The sequence below is a fragment of the Bremia lactucae genome, linkage group LG10, assembly GCF_004359215.1.
Source record: "Bremia lactucae strain SF5 linkage group LG10, whole genome shotgun sequence".
NCBI classification, from domain to species: Eukaryota; Oomycota; class Peronosporomycetes; order Peronosporales; family Peronosporaceae; genus Bremia; species Bremia lactucae.
The window spans coordinates 4,748,354-4,765,172 of record NC_090619.1 but is presented as its reverse complement, the minus strand read 5'-3'; the positions used below and the strand labels follow the sequence as shown (position 1 = coordinate 4,765,172).

General features: G+C 44.8%; 1 protein-coding gene across 1 annotated transcript in view; it reads left to right on the top strand.

The window, feature by feature from the left end:
• Positions 1-11,728: 11,728 nt before the first annotated feature.
• CCR75_004399 (uncharacterized protein) overlaps positions 11,729-16,819 on the top strand; it is a gene marked incomplete at its 5' end in the record, with an annotated part of 14,878 nt that continues 9,787 nt past the window's right edge. Inside the window, 5 exons of the mRNA XM_067962485.1 lie at positions 11,729-11,755; positions 11,993-13,139; positions 13,221-13,398; positions 13,519-13,644; positions 13,714-13,910. Coding sequence (XP_067818955.1) covers positions 11,729-11,755; positions 11,993-13,139; positions 13,221-13,398; positions 13,519-13,644; positions 13,714-13,910 — 1,675 coding nt within the window. The remainder of the gene's footprint in view (positions 11,756-11,992; positions 13,140-13,220; positions 13,399-13,518; positions 13,645-13,713; positions 13,911-16,819) is intronic.

Below are 16,819 nucleotides of genomic sequence, written 5' to 3'. Positions count from 1 at the left end.
GGAGCGAAATGGTCGCAAAAATAATGAACGCTTTAGAGTGGGACAAAGTACTACTAAGTACTGGTACCCTACCTAAGAATGCATATTCTGTACTCCCTGGAAGTACTACGTAGTTGTTGCCGCGTCTCATTGGGCCCTTTACGGTTGTTGAAGAGGTTGGAGACAAAAATATAGGCTCACCCTTCCCCCGTACATGAAGACGCACCCCGTATTTTACGTAGGTCATCTAAAACGGTATGTAGACTTAAATGAGGTCACGTACCCATCCCTCTAAGGAGACCGATGGTGACGCCGACTGTGAGTCGAGCGTCGTTCGGTTGAGGGGGACGGTGAAGGCGAAAAGCTGTTGGACTGAGGCTCCCACCACGAACAGGACTCGGAGAGCGAGGGACATCACGCGAGTAACGCGGATCCCTCAGCATTATCCGCTCAAAAAGGTCCAAGCGAGTCTTCAGGCGTTCATAACCCTGACGAGACTTCGCTCGGACATAGCAAAGATCCGAGGTCAGTCGCGAGACTTGAGCCTTAATATGCGCCATGCAGCTAAAACATCCGCGGCACCACGTTCTGGGAACGGATTTGGGGTCCGAAAAGAGATTCGTCCACAGGACGAGACGTGTAGGAGCCACGATCCTATCTATTCCCCATCCTCCGATGGAGTGTGACTTTCAAAGTCCACTATCACCTTCGTTAATGAAGGCGCTACGAGTCTGTGACTCACGCTTAGTTTTCATCAGAGAAAGAAATGCAAAACACAACCGAATGGTTAGCTGTTTGAATTCCAACCTCAAAAAGGAAATAAAGCGAATGTTGTTACTCGGTGTCGACAGTCTGGTGCGGGGGGGGGGTAATGGGGCGCATTTCGGTTGGTGAACCGTTGCTGTGGTACACTTTTACTTTATGATTAAAATAGCCTTTTGTTCGATTGATAATAGTTAACCACTAAAACTTCATTTATTATGGGTAACAAATGTGGCAGCCACCAGATTTAAATCTGGCGGCCGATATTTTTATTTAGCTAGGGTAACGTTTTTAGATTTAAATAATGGAATAAAGTTCCTCTTTTGATCTTGAAGCGTCTAATGATGCCCAACATACACGATACCTAGTAAGTTGTATAGTGAATCATCCAATAGATGAACAAACACATGTAGCTGCGTTTATTGGAGGTCTTACAGACGGGCCTGTCAAGAATCACCTGATCCAGCTTGAACTAGAGACGCTAGACCAAGCGATCTCTGTAGCGGAACATGAGGTTTTCAGCTTTAAACAGGCTTTCGTCCACTCTGGAGCTTATCGTTCTCCGAGACAACAAGAAAATGGATGTTCGGAACCTATGGACCTCGCGCATGTTGAGAGCGAGAATCCTCGCTCTTCAAGTTGCAAATGATCGTTGGAAAAACGGGTTACGACGACTATGAGTGTAATCAGTGCCTAAAAACACTGCGTGAAACGAGCGACCTCCCGCTAGGAGCTGCGGTGAACGCGGACTCGACGCTGTTGCGAAACCGCAACGACGAGGCGGATGGTAAGAAAAAAACGGTCGGACGTAGTACGGGCGCAACGCCCTACTGATCCAGCTACCTCAAAAAAAATTGCAAATCTCTTAACGAAAGTTGCTCCAGACACACAGTCATTGTGTGTAACTGCTTCGAGTGATGAGGTTAACCTCATCACCTTGAAAATAATGGTGGCAAAAAAATTGCCACTAAAGTCCCTAGTCGATCGGGATTGGCAGTCGTTTTTTAAATTAAATGACTTGTGGGGCGTCGAACAATCTAAATACGCCAACTGCTAGAAGATCGCAGACTCAAATTTATTGAGCGCGATATTCCTCTAACAAGGATGACAGTGCGTCTAGCAACAGGCATATCTGAAACAGCAAAAATGATGTCACCGTACTTGATTTGGATGACAATTTGATGTCATCCTTGAATCACCATGGCTCAGAAAGTACGAGTCATGCATAATTTGGCAGCATCAGGCCGTGACGATGCCTATCTCTCGTTCAACAGGGGTCATCTGATGAACCTGGAGCATCCACAAGCTTGTGGATATCCTACGAGTGAGTGGGATGGCCTCACTTGTGGTTCGGTCGTTTGCACGACTGCACAAGACCTCATTGTGAATACCGATTACACTGTGGAGCTAGATCCCGACGGCTTTGCAGAAGCACAGGCAGCGTCGAAGATCGACCACCCGAATAATTTGACTGGTACGAAAGATAGATGCTTGCTTGGAAAGCAACATCAAAAATATTGAAACGCCTGTCTGCAAGAGACAGTGCGAAAGTTTTAGATTGACTGAAGAATCGATCGTAGAGGATCTCGCTGTGGTTGCGCACCACAGCTAGAGAGAGTTGGGGAGTATACTCCCCAAATAAAACTTGAGGGAAGAACTACCCAAGATTCTTTGGGGATAAGTCCCCAAAAACCTGTGACCAATGGTTCGCAGGCACCTTTTGAATAAGTTAAAATTAGGAGAACTGAAACATTTAATGTTTTATTAAACAACGGATCAAGTGTAGGCGAATATACACTTGATCTGATAGCGCCTCCGAAGTTAACTTCCCAATTAAATCAATTGCCAACGCTAGAACCGAAACAGTTCTTGCGTGATCTTCATAGTGGCAAAGTCAAGCAGATCTGCGTACTTGTCACAGATGATAACTACCTGGCCGATATTCGGTCGGCACTAGTATTTTCTGGATTCTCAGCAGCTCATCGATGGACGAAGGTGTCCCTGATGAGAAGACTCGCATGGAACGTCTTACGTTCCAATCCTGAAGTTTCTTGTAGACAAACCCTTTTTATAAGAATTTGATTCGAATTCAAGAATGTGTTTCCTGAATCCGTCCCGTGCGAGTTGCCTAAGGATAAATGCACTCGACATTAAATCGACCTGGACCAAGTTCGGAATACTGTGTCATAAAGCAGTTACCACTGCCTCGTGAACATGTATTAGCGATCGAAAAAAAAAAAAAATTCTTTGCCGATCGCTTAACAGCGGGCCATGTGAGGGAGTCAGCCTTCTCACATAGCTCCCTGACCTTCTATGGTTATAAATCAATAGGAGGGTGGCGGATTGTGTATGTGATCAATATTAATTGAACGCTGCAAGGGATCCGTCTCAATCGCCGATTCCAGGAAAGAAAGTTATCATTGACGGACTGTCAAAGAGTACCATCTTTTCGTCAATGGATCTGACGGATGGATCTCATCGTATCCTCATGCGTGTACACGATTTTTTGTTCACAGCAGTAAGCACCCCAAGCGGTATGCTTTGGGAGTGGCTTGTGATGCCCCAAGGTTTGAAAAACGCACCAGCGACATTCAACCGAGTGGTGGCTCACGTGATGCGTCAGCACCGTGCCTACGCGCCTCATTACTTTGACGATGTATTCGTGCATAGTAGGGCCGAGGACGGGCTGAGCGCAATAGAGTCGCACAAGCGTCATTTAGACGCTGTGTTGCAGACTTTAAAGGACGCCCAATTGTACGTCAACTTGCAAAAGTGCGTCATACGGGGTCCCTGAGGTACCTGTACTGAGCTGCATCGCTGGTACAAATGGTGTACGAGCAGACCCAGACAAGGTATAATCAGTGAAGGAATGGCCAATCCCACGGCATGTGAAGGATTTGCGCCAATTCCTAGGGTTTGCTAATTACTTGCATAAGTATAGCAAGAATTATGGTGAGCAAACAAAATCGTTATCTGACCTCCTTAAAAAGGACACAGAATGGGTTTGGCTAAAAGAACATGAAGATGCGTTCACATCAGTGAAGCAGCCACGTGTGGAGGGACCGGTCTTGGCATTGTCAGACGCGGATAAGCCCTTTGGCGTCGTCTGCGATGCAAGTAATTTTGCAATTGGCAGCGCGCTCATGCAGAATGATGACGACGGCGTTGTCCGTGTCATCTCTTACCAGTCCCGGCTTTTAGAAGCCGCAGAACTGAATTACTCACGGCATAACAAAAAGCTACTTTTAATAAAGCATGCTCTTGTCAAGTTTCAAGCGCCTATTGGGCACCGAGCCATTTGTGGTTGATATGGATCACGCATCATTGTGGACAGCATTAAACTTACCGCACCTTTCGCCTAGAATGGTAAGATGGCTCACATTCTTCTCTGAATTTATTCTAAAGTTGATATAAGCTGGGTAAGACGAATGTCTTGGCTGAGGCTTTATTGCGCAGACCAGATTTTAAGGTAAGAGACCAGAAAAGTGTGTCTAATGCTATAGTACGCTTTCAGCCGTCAATGTTGGCAGCCATGAAGGCATACCACGTGGCGAGCTCGTTAGCCTCAGATATACAAGAGAGCTACAGTCAGGACGGACATTGTCGCTTGCTTTTGAATCATTTTGGTGGACAAAATGTAACCCTTTCGTCGCACGATTAGGCTACGCTGAATCGCTTTAGCTTCAGCGATGGCTTGATATGGCATCAGGTGACCCCTTGGGAATCCAAGTGCCTCCTGACACAGATCTCACGCTGATGATTCTCCACCAGCTCCATACTGCACCACTTAGTGAGCATCTGGGTCGTGAAAGACATTTTTATAAGTGTCAAAAGAGTTTTGGTGGCCCCACCTATATAGATGGGTGGCCAACGATATTCGCTCTTTCGAACAGTGTCAGCGTGTTAAGTCTGCACCGTCCAGCAGTGCGTCACTGAAGCCGCTACCGATTCCAACAATTTATTAAAAGTCATTAAGTCTGGACTTCATGTTTGGCATGCCACCCGACCAAAGGAGCGGATGGGGCTCGTCGTCTTTGTAAACAGACTGAGCAAAATGGTGCATTTAGCACTAGGTAGCAAGCTCCACATGTCGACCGCAAATCATCCCCAGACCGATGGCCAAATGGAACGTGCCAGTCTGGTCGCGGCGGATGTATTGCGCACGGTTGCGACTCTTTAAAAATGGAGCAAACAATTGGCCTTTGTGAAGTTTACTATAAATAACAGTGCCCACGTCAGTACGGTGAGACGCCGCCTTATATAAATGGACTGAACCCTCATCGGACTTTAGTCTCGTTTGTGCGCAGCCCGAATTTTAGTGGGAGAGGGCCTCTAACTATGCTTGGTGCGAAAAAGGGGCAAAGTTTCGTAAAGATGACGATGACCCGCAGGTGTCATGTCAAAAACAGAAACTTTCCCTGGTGACCCTGCCGATTTGGCAGCGGTCAGTATGGATTCAAGGCAAGAAATGCATGTGCTCCAAAATAATAATGATGTTTTGTTAATGTCAACTAAGTTCTATGACCGACCTCTCAGTGATGTCGTATGCAAGTTAGATGCCAAAAGCGTGAGCGAAGATCAACGCTTTGCGGATGAGCGATTAGCCATCACACGAAAAGTCCGTGACGCGATGGCAAGCACACAGGACAAAAAAGGATATGCTGACCAAAACGGTCGCAAAATCAGTGAACGCTTTAGCGTTGGAGATAAGTACTATCAAGTACCTAAAATTACAGTTTATGTACTACCTGGAAGTGCTACGAAATTATTGCCACTTTACATTGGACCGTTTACTGTCGTCGAGGAGGTTGGAGACCAAAATTATAGGCTCACCCTCCCGCCATATATGAATATGCACCCTGCCCTTTACTTGGGTCGTCTGAAACATTACGTATACATAAATGAGGTCGAATATCACAAACAGAGGGTGGAGAGGTGAGAGGTAAAAGACGTGCGTCCGACCTTCTCCTTCCATGAGGACGTAAAGGACTCAGAGAGAGAGGGACATCACGCGAGTAGCGCGGATCCCTCACTATTATCTTCTCCAGAAGGTCCAAGCGAGTATTCAAGCACTCATACCCCTGGTGATCTTTCGCTCGGACATCATAAACATCCGAAGTTAGTCGCAAGACTTGAACCTCAAGATCCGCAAAATGTCGTTCAGCAACGCTTAACGCATACGACTAAACGGACGAAGGTAAGGCAGCCGCGAGTAGATGGGCGAGATCGCCACTCCTATCGGGCGCCACCTGCACTGATGGATGGGGGTGAGAATCAACGCTTCCTTGTTTGAAGGTTGCTTGCCCACCGCTCTTTGAGGCAAGGGTATCAGATCCTCGTCCAATGGAAAGGTTACCCGAAGACTTATGACTCTTGGGAGCCGATCGATACCCTCCGTATTGATGTGCCCGGCTTGGCGGCTGCCTATAAAAAGGAGCGCCAGCTGAGGCTTCTTCGCTAGTCTCAAATGGACCAGCAGAATTAGCGTAGTAAGAAGAAACAGGGTGTACAGCAGCTCCCATGATTTCAATCGCAATCAAGCGGGCGAAATTAAGTAGCTGCGACCGCTTTTTATCGCATCGTAATGCGGATGAATGCGGTACGTAATCCGCCTCATACAGATCCAGCGTTTCATTTCAATGTAACACGACCGGGATCGAGAAAACTCTCCACGAGCGACTTTAAATTGCGGAACGATGGATCGTTCTTCGTTTCCCGGTGTGCCTTTAAAATAAAGAGACTTAGTCTGTCACGTTGCTGTCGTCGCAATGGAAAACCGTACGCCGTTTAGCTGACAAAAGGCTCGCAAAATTCAGAGTGTGCTCGAAGGGCAAGCTGGCGCTTCAACCAAAAAGTCACTGTATGGCATTAAGCAGGCTGGACGGCTTTATAGCGAATTACTATACGCGAAATTATACAACGCTGGTTTAACTCGATGTTTGAGCGACATGTATCTCTACTACAAGCATTATAATGCAGTAATATTCATCGTGGGGTCGATGATTTGTCGGTGACCGCTTTGAAGAGCGTACCGGTTGATTTAATAGTTGCTATAGGAGTGCTATCTTCTGAGGACCTTAAAGAGGCGAACTTAGTTCACAGACATGCGTACGGTGCTTAATCAAGGAGAGTTGCATGTTTGTCCAGCAATCCGCGGAGCAGATCTGAATTAGAATGGGCTTGTCAACGCAACTATCTCCATTCCTTGAAGAATTGCCAAATAAATTTACAAGTATTGTTCCTTCTCGGCTCTAGCATTCGTGTTGTAGATGTCTCCCCCCAACGTAAACCGAGGACCTAAATTAACCAAACTTTGCGCATTTCCAAAACGGCTGCGACGGTCAACCCATAGACGAAGCCAAACACTTATATATTGCCGCAAGCTACCTGTCGAGCCTTGAAATGCTCGATGGCTTCATTTGCATTCGTCTTTGTCTCAAAGACCCACTTTCTATGGAGGATTTGGTTGGTTTGGGGTGGTACCACAACAGCCCGTACTCAAATTTTTTCAGGAGCCTGCAATTCCTGCGTTATTGCCACCTTCCACTTTTTTGCAATTGACTTTGCATAGCCTCTCTGTAGTACTTATGGTCTAGATCGCAGACGCTGTTTAAGCTGTTACCCATCTGGGATTTTTCGCTGTCTTCTTCTTATCCAACTCAGCACCCTTCTATATCACGGACCTTGTGTGATGACGATCGCGCGTCCAGGCCTTTTTCGTGCGCTTCTTGTTGAACGTTGCTGGAAACTTAATTCTAAAACGTGTTCTGCAAATTTTGCTCCTCTGACAGCTTCATAACATATCTCACGTGCTGTGTCACTACGATAATTTTGCCCCTGAAATGTAGACGTGATAGCCTTCGATCTCGTCACTTTGCCAATAATGATACCGAAGATTCCGCGCTCGCCCAATGAGCTGTTGGCTGCACGAATGTGGAATTGTATCGGCCAAGGATATCAAGGTCGATATCCTTTGACAACACCTTGCGGTACAGCACAGAAGTACTACCGTCGATAGTTCGAATCTTGTGGGCCGGAGAGTCAAAACCTAGAAAATGCAAGGCAAGCGCCCAGCGGAGCTGCACAAGCATTTTTTGCACCAGACAGCTGTAAGAACTTTTTGCACGGACAGCTGTCAGCGATGCGCGGGTGGAGGTGGGGATAACAACGCTTGCACATATCAGTATGCGGATCCGTCGATGTGTATATTAATGTTGTTTAGGCTGGACTATAACAGTCAGAATGTCTACGCCAAGACGAATAATTGTGGCAATTTGCATAGTCTGCCTCAATTGATCCTTGCACCAAGGATTTCGGTCGCAACGTAGTAAACGCTGTCGATGCAGCATCAAAACTGAAGTTCAAGGCCAAGACGGACCACCACGGACGAAAATATTGCTACCGCTGTGGTCAAACGGGTCACTAGAAGGCCGAAACCGTCCGGGAAAGTGATTGGATCAGCGAGACGATTTAACCTTGCGATCGGCAATTGATGTGCTTCAATCAAAAGTTACTAGATTTTGAATAGTAATTCAAGCTCCCATCTCCTGTACGACAGTAGTACCCCATTAAACATAATAGTGAATGTCTGACGGCGGTATCAGATATTGAACCGCGTGAAATAACATACAAGTGCAACATGATGATAAAGACAGGGCTCGGGGAGTACGAAAACCTGATTTAATCTCAGCTTCCAATAGGTTTCATACCTCGAGCGGACATAATTACCGGTGGTAAAGCTTGAGCACAAGGATGCGCTCCTTAAATATCAAAAGGAATATCGACTTAGATTCCTGCACAGGAGACATCCCTATTAAGGATGTTTACTGTGGAAATGATGCTCTTTTCGTCCATACTTTTGATGAAAATTATCGCAGATACTCGATAACATTGCATGGAATCATTGCTGTGTATACAGAGGAGGAAGAAATCTAATTTAGATGCTCATTGTGGCGCTTTGATTAAGCTTAACCGACGTCTGAGTCATTTACACTTCGAAGCAATCTGCAAAATTGTCCGGTTCTCTGCCTCTGAAATTGAACTGATGGAATTAGAGCAGTGACTCTATTTGGTTTGCTTTTACCGATAACAAGAAGGGTGCAATCACGCAAGGGGGTCGAAAGAACTCTCTAATCGATGACATTGTTGGAGTAATGTATTTCGACTACAAAGTTCCCATCACTTTCCGCGATCTTCTATCACTCGACCACAGATTTAGCCGTTACTGTGTATTCCTGGCAGAATTAAAGGGTGTAGCTATCCAAAAAATTAAATTGTTTTAGCTGTGTTTAGCGACAACTAAATGTTGAGCTTACGTCCAACAGATTGATGACTTGTTAAGCCTTCAGCTCTTTAGACATTGCTGTCACTCATTTATCCAACATATGGGCTTTATCGCCCTACCGAAGTTTCTAAGACATGTTTAAGAACCTTATTTTGACGCTGCCTTGACGCTCTTCAATCGTTATAGTATCGATCTCATTATTGCATCTTGACCGGGTCAAATGTCGGTCACGCGTTCATCCAGGTGGCCGATCTTTTCTTTGTTTAGCGGCGCTTCGTTGAGCTCGTCCTCATCCACACCTTCCATCAAGAGCGTTGAACAATCACTCATCTTCTTGTCGTTTACATGCTTCGGGACTACCACGATACGATCATTCGAAAAATTAGCTTTGTATTCGTTAATCTCGTCGCAATTTTTCGACGACGATAGCCGTCTTTCCACTTTTCTCACTCGGCGAGTTGATTTTTGGCATCCTTGAGCGATGTACATGATGACCCAAACACCTCGTCACCACTCAAACCAGGTGCCTTTACAGTGAGCATCTCCATACAGGACATGTGCTCCGTTTTATTCATCATAGGGCTCCGGTTTAGTAGCATACTCAGCTGCATCACCATTAAAGCTTTAAGGTAAACAATAGCAAACACCATGCTTCGCGCGATGTTTATGATGGTGCGGTGCATCCTCGCAGCCTTGCGTCAATTGAAGCTTGGACTTCATTCGCCGTTTCTGATCTATATTTATTGAGCTGAAGGTTGATGGACACTACTTGGTCAAAAATATTGTCCACCTTCACATCCGGGTTAGTAACCACTGAACGTGTTTTGTAAAGCAGCTATTATCATGTGCCTTGCGAGCGAGGCAATAATCGTGCCAGTGTTGGAGGCTGCATCGAAAGCAATTACCGAAACCAGACGACCTCCCTGGGACGGCTGTGAATGGAAATGCAAGCGTGAGGATGTTCGCATCTCTGGTGGGTGGTTTACTTTAGATGGCAAGTTGTCCAAGACCGGATATATATTTTGCGTTATAAATCAGCTTGACAAACGCATGAGCAGACTAAAAATCACTTAAAAATGGCCAAGTTCATTTCAAAATACTTAAAGGAGTCCAAAATGTTGTAGTTGCAGGTAGGCTGCGTCGGGAAGTCAATTGATAGTATCCAAGATTGAAAGATGGAGCGACTTCGATTTCGCGGCTAATGCATAAGAAAATAAATCTGTGTTATGGTGAGATGATGAAGAAATTAAATCGTGAAACAAGAAGCAGACTGACGTATCCTTGTGCACGACGTAAGTCAGGTTTAATGCGGCTTCGCAGGCTGATCATGAGGTAATGGGATCGAGAGAGCTTTTCAAGAGCTGCTCATGAGAATTGCCCATTCGCACGCCACAGACTCACACATTCTGTGAGCTATGCCAATGAAGATGGACAAGAGCGAACCACGCAAGTGCCAAGGTTTTGCAGCCATGCTTCCTGAAGTCTGGAGAAATGATTGCAGATTTGCTAACGAAGGCCCACATTGCGCCAAGGATTGAAAACCTTCGTGATATGTTCAGCTTGATTACCATGCAAGCACGGGCGAAAAGAAGGTTTAAAATGTATTTCTTGGTAGGTAATTTAACGTCAAGAGCGCCCGCACTTAATTGAGTGGTCATAAAAAGAGAAAACGAGAAAACGGCTGGAAGAGCGACAAGATTATCTTGGAACAGACGATGGATGATCGTTAGGGCTCTCTAGCGCATGCAAGTAACTTATTCCAAGAGAATTGAAACGAACAATGAATGTTGTATGCTACCTTTTTTTGTCAACTTCTGCGGATGTGAATTTCTTAGCATAAGTGTCATCTGCATCTCCTGACTGATATTTTTAAAGCTAGGATGCACCTTTCGACAGCACTATTACGTGTAAGCGTCCGGTATTAATGCGATCTTGATACGAAAAAAAAGAAAGCCTTCTTATTGGTAACATCGGCCATAATGAATACTTTCACCTTGTTGATTAGATGCAAGAATGTATACACTCTATCCATGACGATCATTACAGCTATAACGCTGAGACCGGGCTCAAAGCAACTTGTATCAGTCGTGCTTTCACGTCATTTAAAAGTGACTGACTCTTTCAACGCATCGATTTGGCTCAATGTTTGTGATGTTTTTCTAGACTAGGTTACAACTTTTTGTAGCACTTGATAATTTTGGTTACAATTTTTGTAGTAGTCAATAATTTAAGTATCTGATGCAATTTTTACCCTCATTTTACATATAAAATCTCGTTAATTATAATGTATAATAGCGTTGCCGGCTTTACAAAAATTTATAATAGCTCAATTTCTTACCGCTCGCATCGGTCGGCTATAAACAACAAGTGAAATTAAGTTTGACCAATTAATTCACAAAAGTGTGCGATACAAATGACCTATTATTTAGAATAGCTTAATATTTTTTTCTATCTTATGCACAAGTGGCAGATTTGAGATTTTCAATCCTCGCTAAGGTGTCCATACAAGCACAAAAGACCGACCTTACGAGCTGAAACCTAGGGCTTTGATGATACGATCGATGCATGAAGATTAGTGAAAACATGTGCTTAAGAAAATAACCTCGCAAACTTTTATAAATTGTTACTTGGACGTCATTCGTTGACAAGTTTTAAAAATATTTTAAGGACAGCAAATCCGCAAAACAGTGTGGCTTAAAATAAATGAATCCGCTCCCTCTCGATAGATTGGTATATAATCGAATATTATAAAAAAACCAAGATCTAGTTGGTCATTTCTTATTGATCTTGCTCTTCGTATTAAGCGCCTTTCTAATACCGGTATTGGTAGCGTTAAAACCGCCAAGACTTGAATCCCCCGCCTGCGACCTTGCGTCCATCGGGAACACGGGCCGCGCTTACCACGAAGGTGCGGCGTTAAACACTTAATGGTCGTAAAATTATGTGATACTAAAGCCGTGCACGTAGACGTCAGCAACGACAGAAAAAGCCACTGGCGGCCAAGACCTTTTTGAATTCATATCTGCGCCCCCCGCCAAGAAACGAAGACGACGTGACAAGATGTTGCGCATTTGGCTCCGTCTTGAATTATTTGAGCTTGGTCTTGTACCATTACCTTCGAAATACGCAGCATCCGTCACGCTTCACAATGTCAAGAAGGCATTAGACGCGGTCCACAAGAATCTTCAGGTCGTACCAAGTACCGACGCAGCTGCCATGAAAGACAACATGATGCTCGATACCGACCATTCCTATACCGAAACCGACAATTTAAAATTAATTACATTTCCTGTCTGGAAAGAAGCCGTCGAGTTGGTTCTCCAATGGCGAGAGCAAGATTACAAAGCCTTTTGGCTCTTATTAGCGCAATTTCATCGCATGATTCCTGTGGACAATAATGGTGGGGATTTAAGTGGTCCACACGATGGAAAGTACTGTCTGGAACACGAAGAAATACCGGTATATAAAATGGCAATTTTTTTATTCATTCAGACCGTGAAGCCATATTCGTGGAAATACTCGTTAGAGTCCTTTAATACCGTATGGTATCGGGAACCCGCCGAGAACATGGCTACAACTGTGACAATGGAAACATCCAAGACAATGGCTACACCAAAGTCGCCAATTCTTCACGGATCTCCCCTCCTTCGAGGCTCGGCTAGTCCTCCACCTTCTCAATCTCCTCACACTGTAGGCATGGCAGACCGCTCTACGGCCGATTCGTATTATCTGGCATTTGTGCGTGAGAAATTGGACGATTTATTTGGATTGCTGTACCCTTCCGTGGAATTAACGGACGAATCGTCAACAAGTATTCGCAACGATCAGATGGATTTACTTGGTTTTTTGCTATGTTGGGGCGATCAAACACTCGTGGATCAACACTTGAAGCTCAGTTCGTGTTATACCAAGTGGAAAGTGTCCGAATTCGCGATCAACGACTCGAAAATTGGACAAGAAGGTGTTTTTCACGTGGAAAATGGAGCAAAACTCGGTCGTTTTTTCAAGATTCACTTGACATTAAACGAGAAATTGTATCCTCCCGTTGGGTGTTCGAAAAATGCCGCTTTAATGAATGGGTTTAATGTTGCGCCTCCTGCTTTTTCATTAAATGGTCGGGTATTATTTGGAGTGTGTATTTCTTGGAATGCGTTTTGATATTGACAACAAAAGTGGTTGGTGTGGTATTTTGTAGATGACTTTTCATTGGAGACGAGCGACGAGATGCCTGGTAAACAGGAAGAATCGACTGGATTACCCGTGATTCTATCTCAATTGATTAAAACGACCGTCATAAAACGTGCCGAAGACTTTTTTGTATCCAAAGACAGTAATCAATTCCCGGATACCGTGGTGTTTTCCTGTCAAGACTCGTATCTCTACCTCTTGGGACCTCAACGATATCCTTTTAACCTCTATGATTGATACTACCACGCTTTTGAAGTTTTTCAGTAGTAGGAATCCTTAACCTTGCTACCTTGTTGTGTTTTTAGTACAAATGTGACGATTACTGCTTGCAAGAATTGTCGAATTATCACGGCTCCAAACGTGGGAATTTTGTTGCTCGAACGATGTGAAAACGTGCAAATAACGTCCCTCTCCGGTCTCATTCGCGTGAGGTAAAACATGTTTGTGTATCCCTTTCAAAAGCTGTATGAAACTCCTTGTTATTATCCATACTGCTGTAGCAATTGTCTCGATACGCGCTTGAATGTCTACACGTTATCTCCAATCATTGTTAGTGGCGAAACTCTCGGCGTGGTGCTAGGACCGTATAACACCAACTATCCCGGTTTAAAACAACAATTGAAAACCCTTCCATTTCTATATCATGTCGACTTGCAAGGCTCGTGGAATCAATTTCTAGACTTGGATACAGAAAAAGGTAATCCACTTTTCATTAACCTCGTCATGATTGCTGATTCCTCGTTTTGATTTCTCGCTTGGTCATGTACTGGTTAGACACACCTTGTGTATCGTTACAAGTTCCCGAGACTTTTTACGATGTGTGTATTCCTGTGAAAGGAGCGACGGGCGTCAATTGTATGGAAAGACCTTTTCCCATTCCATCCGAGTATAACGCAGTGCTTCAAAACCACTACGAGACGGTCGAAAAATTGCGTCAATTAGTAACAAGCGACGAATTTGACTTGACAAAGAAACGCACAATGGAAGTGGTGATTCAATATAAATTCAAAGAATGGCTCTCGTCGACGAGCAATGTGCGACAGATCTTGGATTTGGTGCATCTTGATCGTACGCTTCATGATCCTCCAACGACCAAATAAACGTGGTTTTTTTCTTGCTATTAATGATCGAAAAGTAAGGAACTAAGTTTGATTTAAAGAGTTGGTGTTTTTTTTTGTTTTTTTTGATTGGCACATAAAAGGTAGCCAATCAAGTGAGATTGAAAGATGGGTACGCCAAAAGATATAGGATGGGCGGGTAGTGTAGCAAATAGAAGATTCTTGGAGGTCATCCCGCCTCACGTCTAGCACGTCGTAGCCAGCCAATCTTACGATTTTGTTTTCGAGTTTGGCATTTTGGCATTTGCTTTGCAGTTGCCATCTATTTCACCCGTTTGTTGCAAGTCTCTCTTTAGAAGCACACGTTCCGAAGCATGACAGTTGATAGTGCAACACTCGGTTTCCCCCGCATGGGTCCGAACCGTGAGCTTAAGTTCGCTCTTGAAAAGTTTTGGCGCCAAAAGATTACCGAAGATGAACTGTATACAATTGCCCATACGGTCGAAGAAGCCAATTGGCGCAAGCAGCTCGACGCAGGCGTAAACCGTATTGGCGTTGGCCTCTTTTCGCTCTATGACCACGTATTGGACTGGACGTATTACCTCGGACTCGCTCCTGAACGCTTTGCGTCGGTTCCAGTGGGTTTATCGCAGTATTTTGCCATGGCTCGTGGCGTGGATGGCATTCCTGCACTTGACATGACCAAGTGGTTTGACTCGAATTACCACTACGAAGTGCCCGAACTCAATGCGAAATCGACCCCAAAAGCCAATTTTGGCAACTACCTTGAAACAATCAAACGTGCTCTTAAAACGCTTGGTCCAAACAAGACCGTACCCATTCTTCTCGGTCCTCTAACGTACCTTGCCCTTAGCAAGTACGACGGTGCGACGCTCGATGAACTTCTTGTAAAGATTCTACCGCTGTACACGACTCTTCTCAACGACCTCGCGAGTCTTGGCGTCGAACAAGTCCAAGTGCATGAACCCTCGCTAGTTGGTGCTCAAGCCGAAGAGCTTGCGAAACACTTGGCTACAGTATACGGTGCCAATGCCACAAAAGGAGCCATTCAGCACCCGAATGTAGCCATTAATTTGGCAACTTATTTTGAAGAAATTAACCACAAGGTGTACCAGTGGTTTCTGACATCACCGGTATCTGCCCTTTCGCTCGATTTTACCCGTGGCGATAATATATCGGTACTTCAAAAGTATGGGTTCCCGGCTAACAAACGTCTTGGTGCTGGTTTAATCGATGGACGGAGTGTGTGGAAGTTTAATCCCGACACGATTCTCTCGCAAGTCACTGCAATTAAGATCGTATTGGCCAATGCAAGCAACTCGCACCTTACGATCCAAACAAGCTCTTCGCTTCAACACGTACCGTATACCACCGAATGCGAGACTGGGTTGAATACCGGTGAAACCGACGGTCTTTTAGGAGTCCTCAGTTTTGCCTACGAGAAACTCAACGAATTAGAAGTTGTCAAAACCATAGCAAAAATTGGGGCAGCCGCTGCCAAAGCGGAAATTGATGGCGTTCAACAAGCTTGGGATGTTTATTATGAAAAGAATCCTGCCAAACCCGTGGTACAAAACCGATTGGCTTCGGTTACCGAATTGGATTTTCAACGCCCTTGTCCGTTTGCCGAACGGCGTCCTTATCAACACAAAGGATTACCGGTATTACCTACCACCACCATTGGTTCGTTTCCACAAACCCCACAAATTCGGGCGTTACGACGTAACCTGAAAGCTCATGAAATTTCCCTTGAACATTACCGCGCGAAAATTGATGAACAAATTGCGTATAATATCGGTATTCAAGAAGCCTTGGGATTGGATATTCTTGTCCATGGTGAACCTGAACGTACCGATATGGTGGAGTATTTTGCCGAAAAATTAAATGGGTTTGCATTTACCCAAAATGGATGGGTACAAAGTTACGGATCACGATGTGTCCGTCCCCCAATTATTTTTGCCGATTTAGAACGTCCTACAAATATGACTGTTCGGGAGTTTGTCGTGGCACAATCATTCACGTCCAAACCGGTCAAAGGCATGCTCACGGGACCCGTGACCATTTTGAATTGGTCGTTTCCACATCAAGACATTAGTCGAAAAGACCAAGCTTTTCAGCTTGGATTGTGTCTTCGGGATGAAGTGGTCGACCTGGAAGCTGCCAAGTGTTGTATTATCCAAGTTGATGAGCCAGCCCTTCGTGAAGGAATGCCCTTAAAACCAAGTAAAAAAGACGATTATTTGACATGGGCGGTTGATGCATTTCGTTTAGCCACTGGAGTGGCTAAAAAAGAAACGTCGATTCATACCCACATGTGCTATTGCGAATTTGCAGATTGTATGCATGCAATTGATGCCATTGATGCCGATGTGAATTCGATTGAAAACGCTCGTTCGGATGACGAAACGATTCGTTCGTTTCAAGCCATTGGGTACACGCGTGATTTAGGGCCTGGCACGTATGATATTCATTCGCCTGTGGTGCCTCCTAAAGACGAAATTGTCCAGAAACTTCAAAGTTTTTTAAA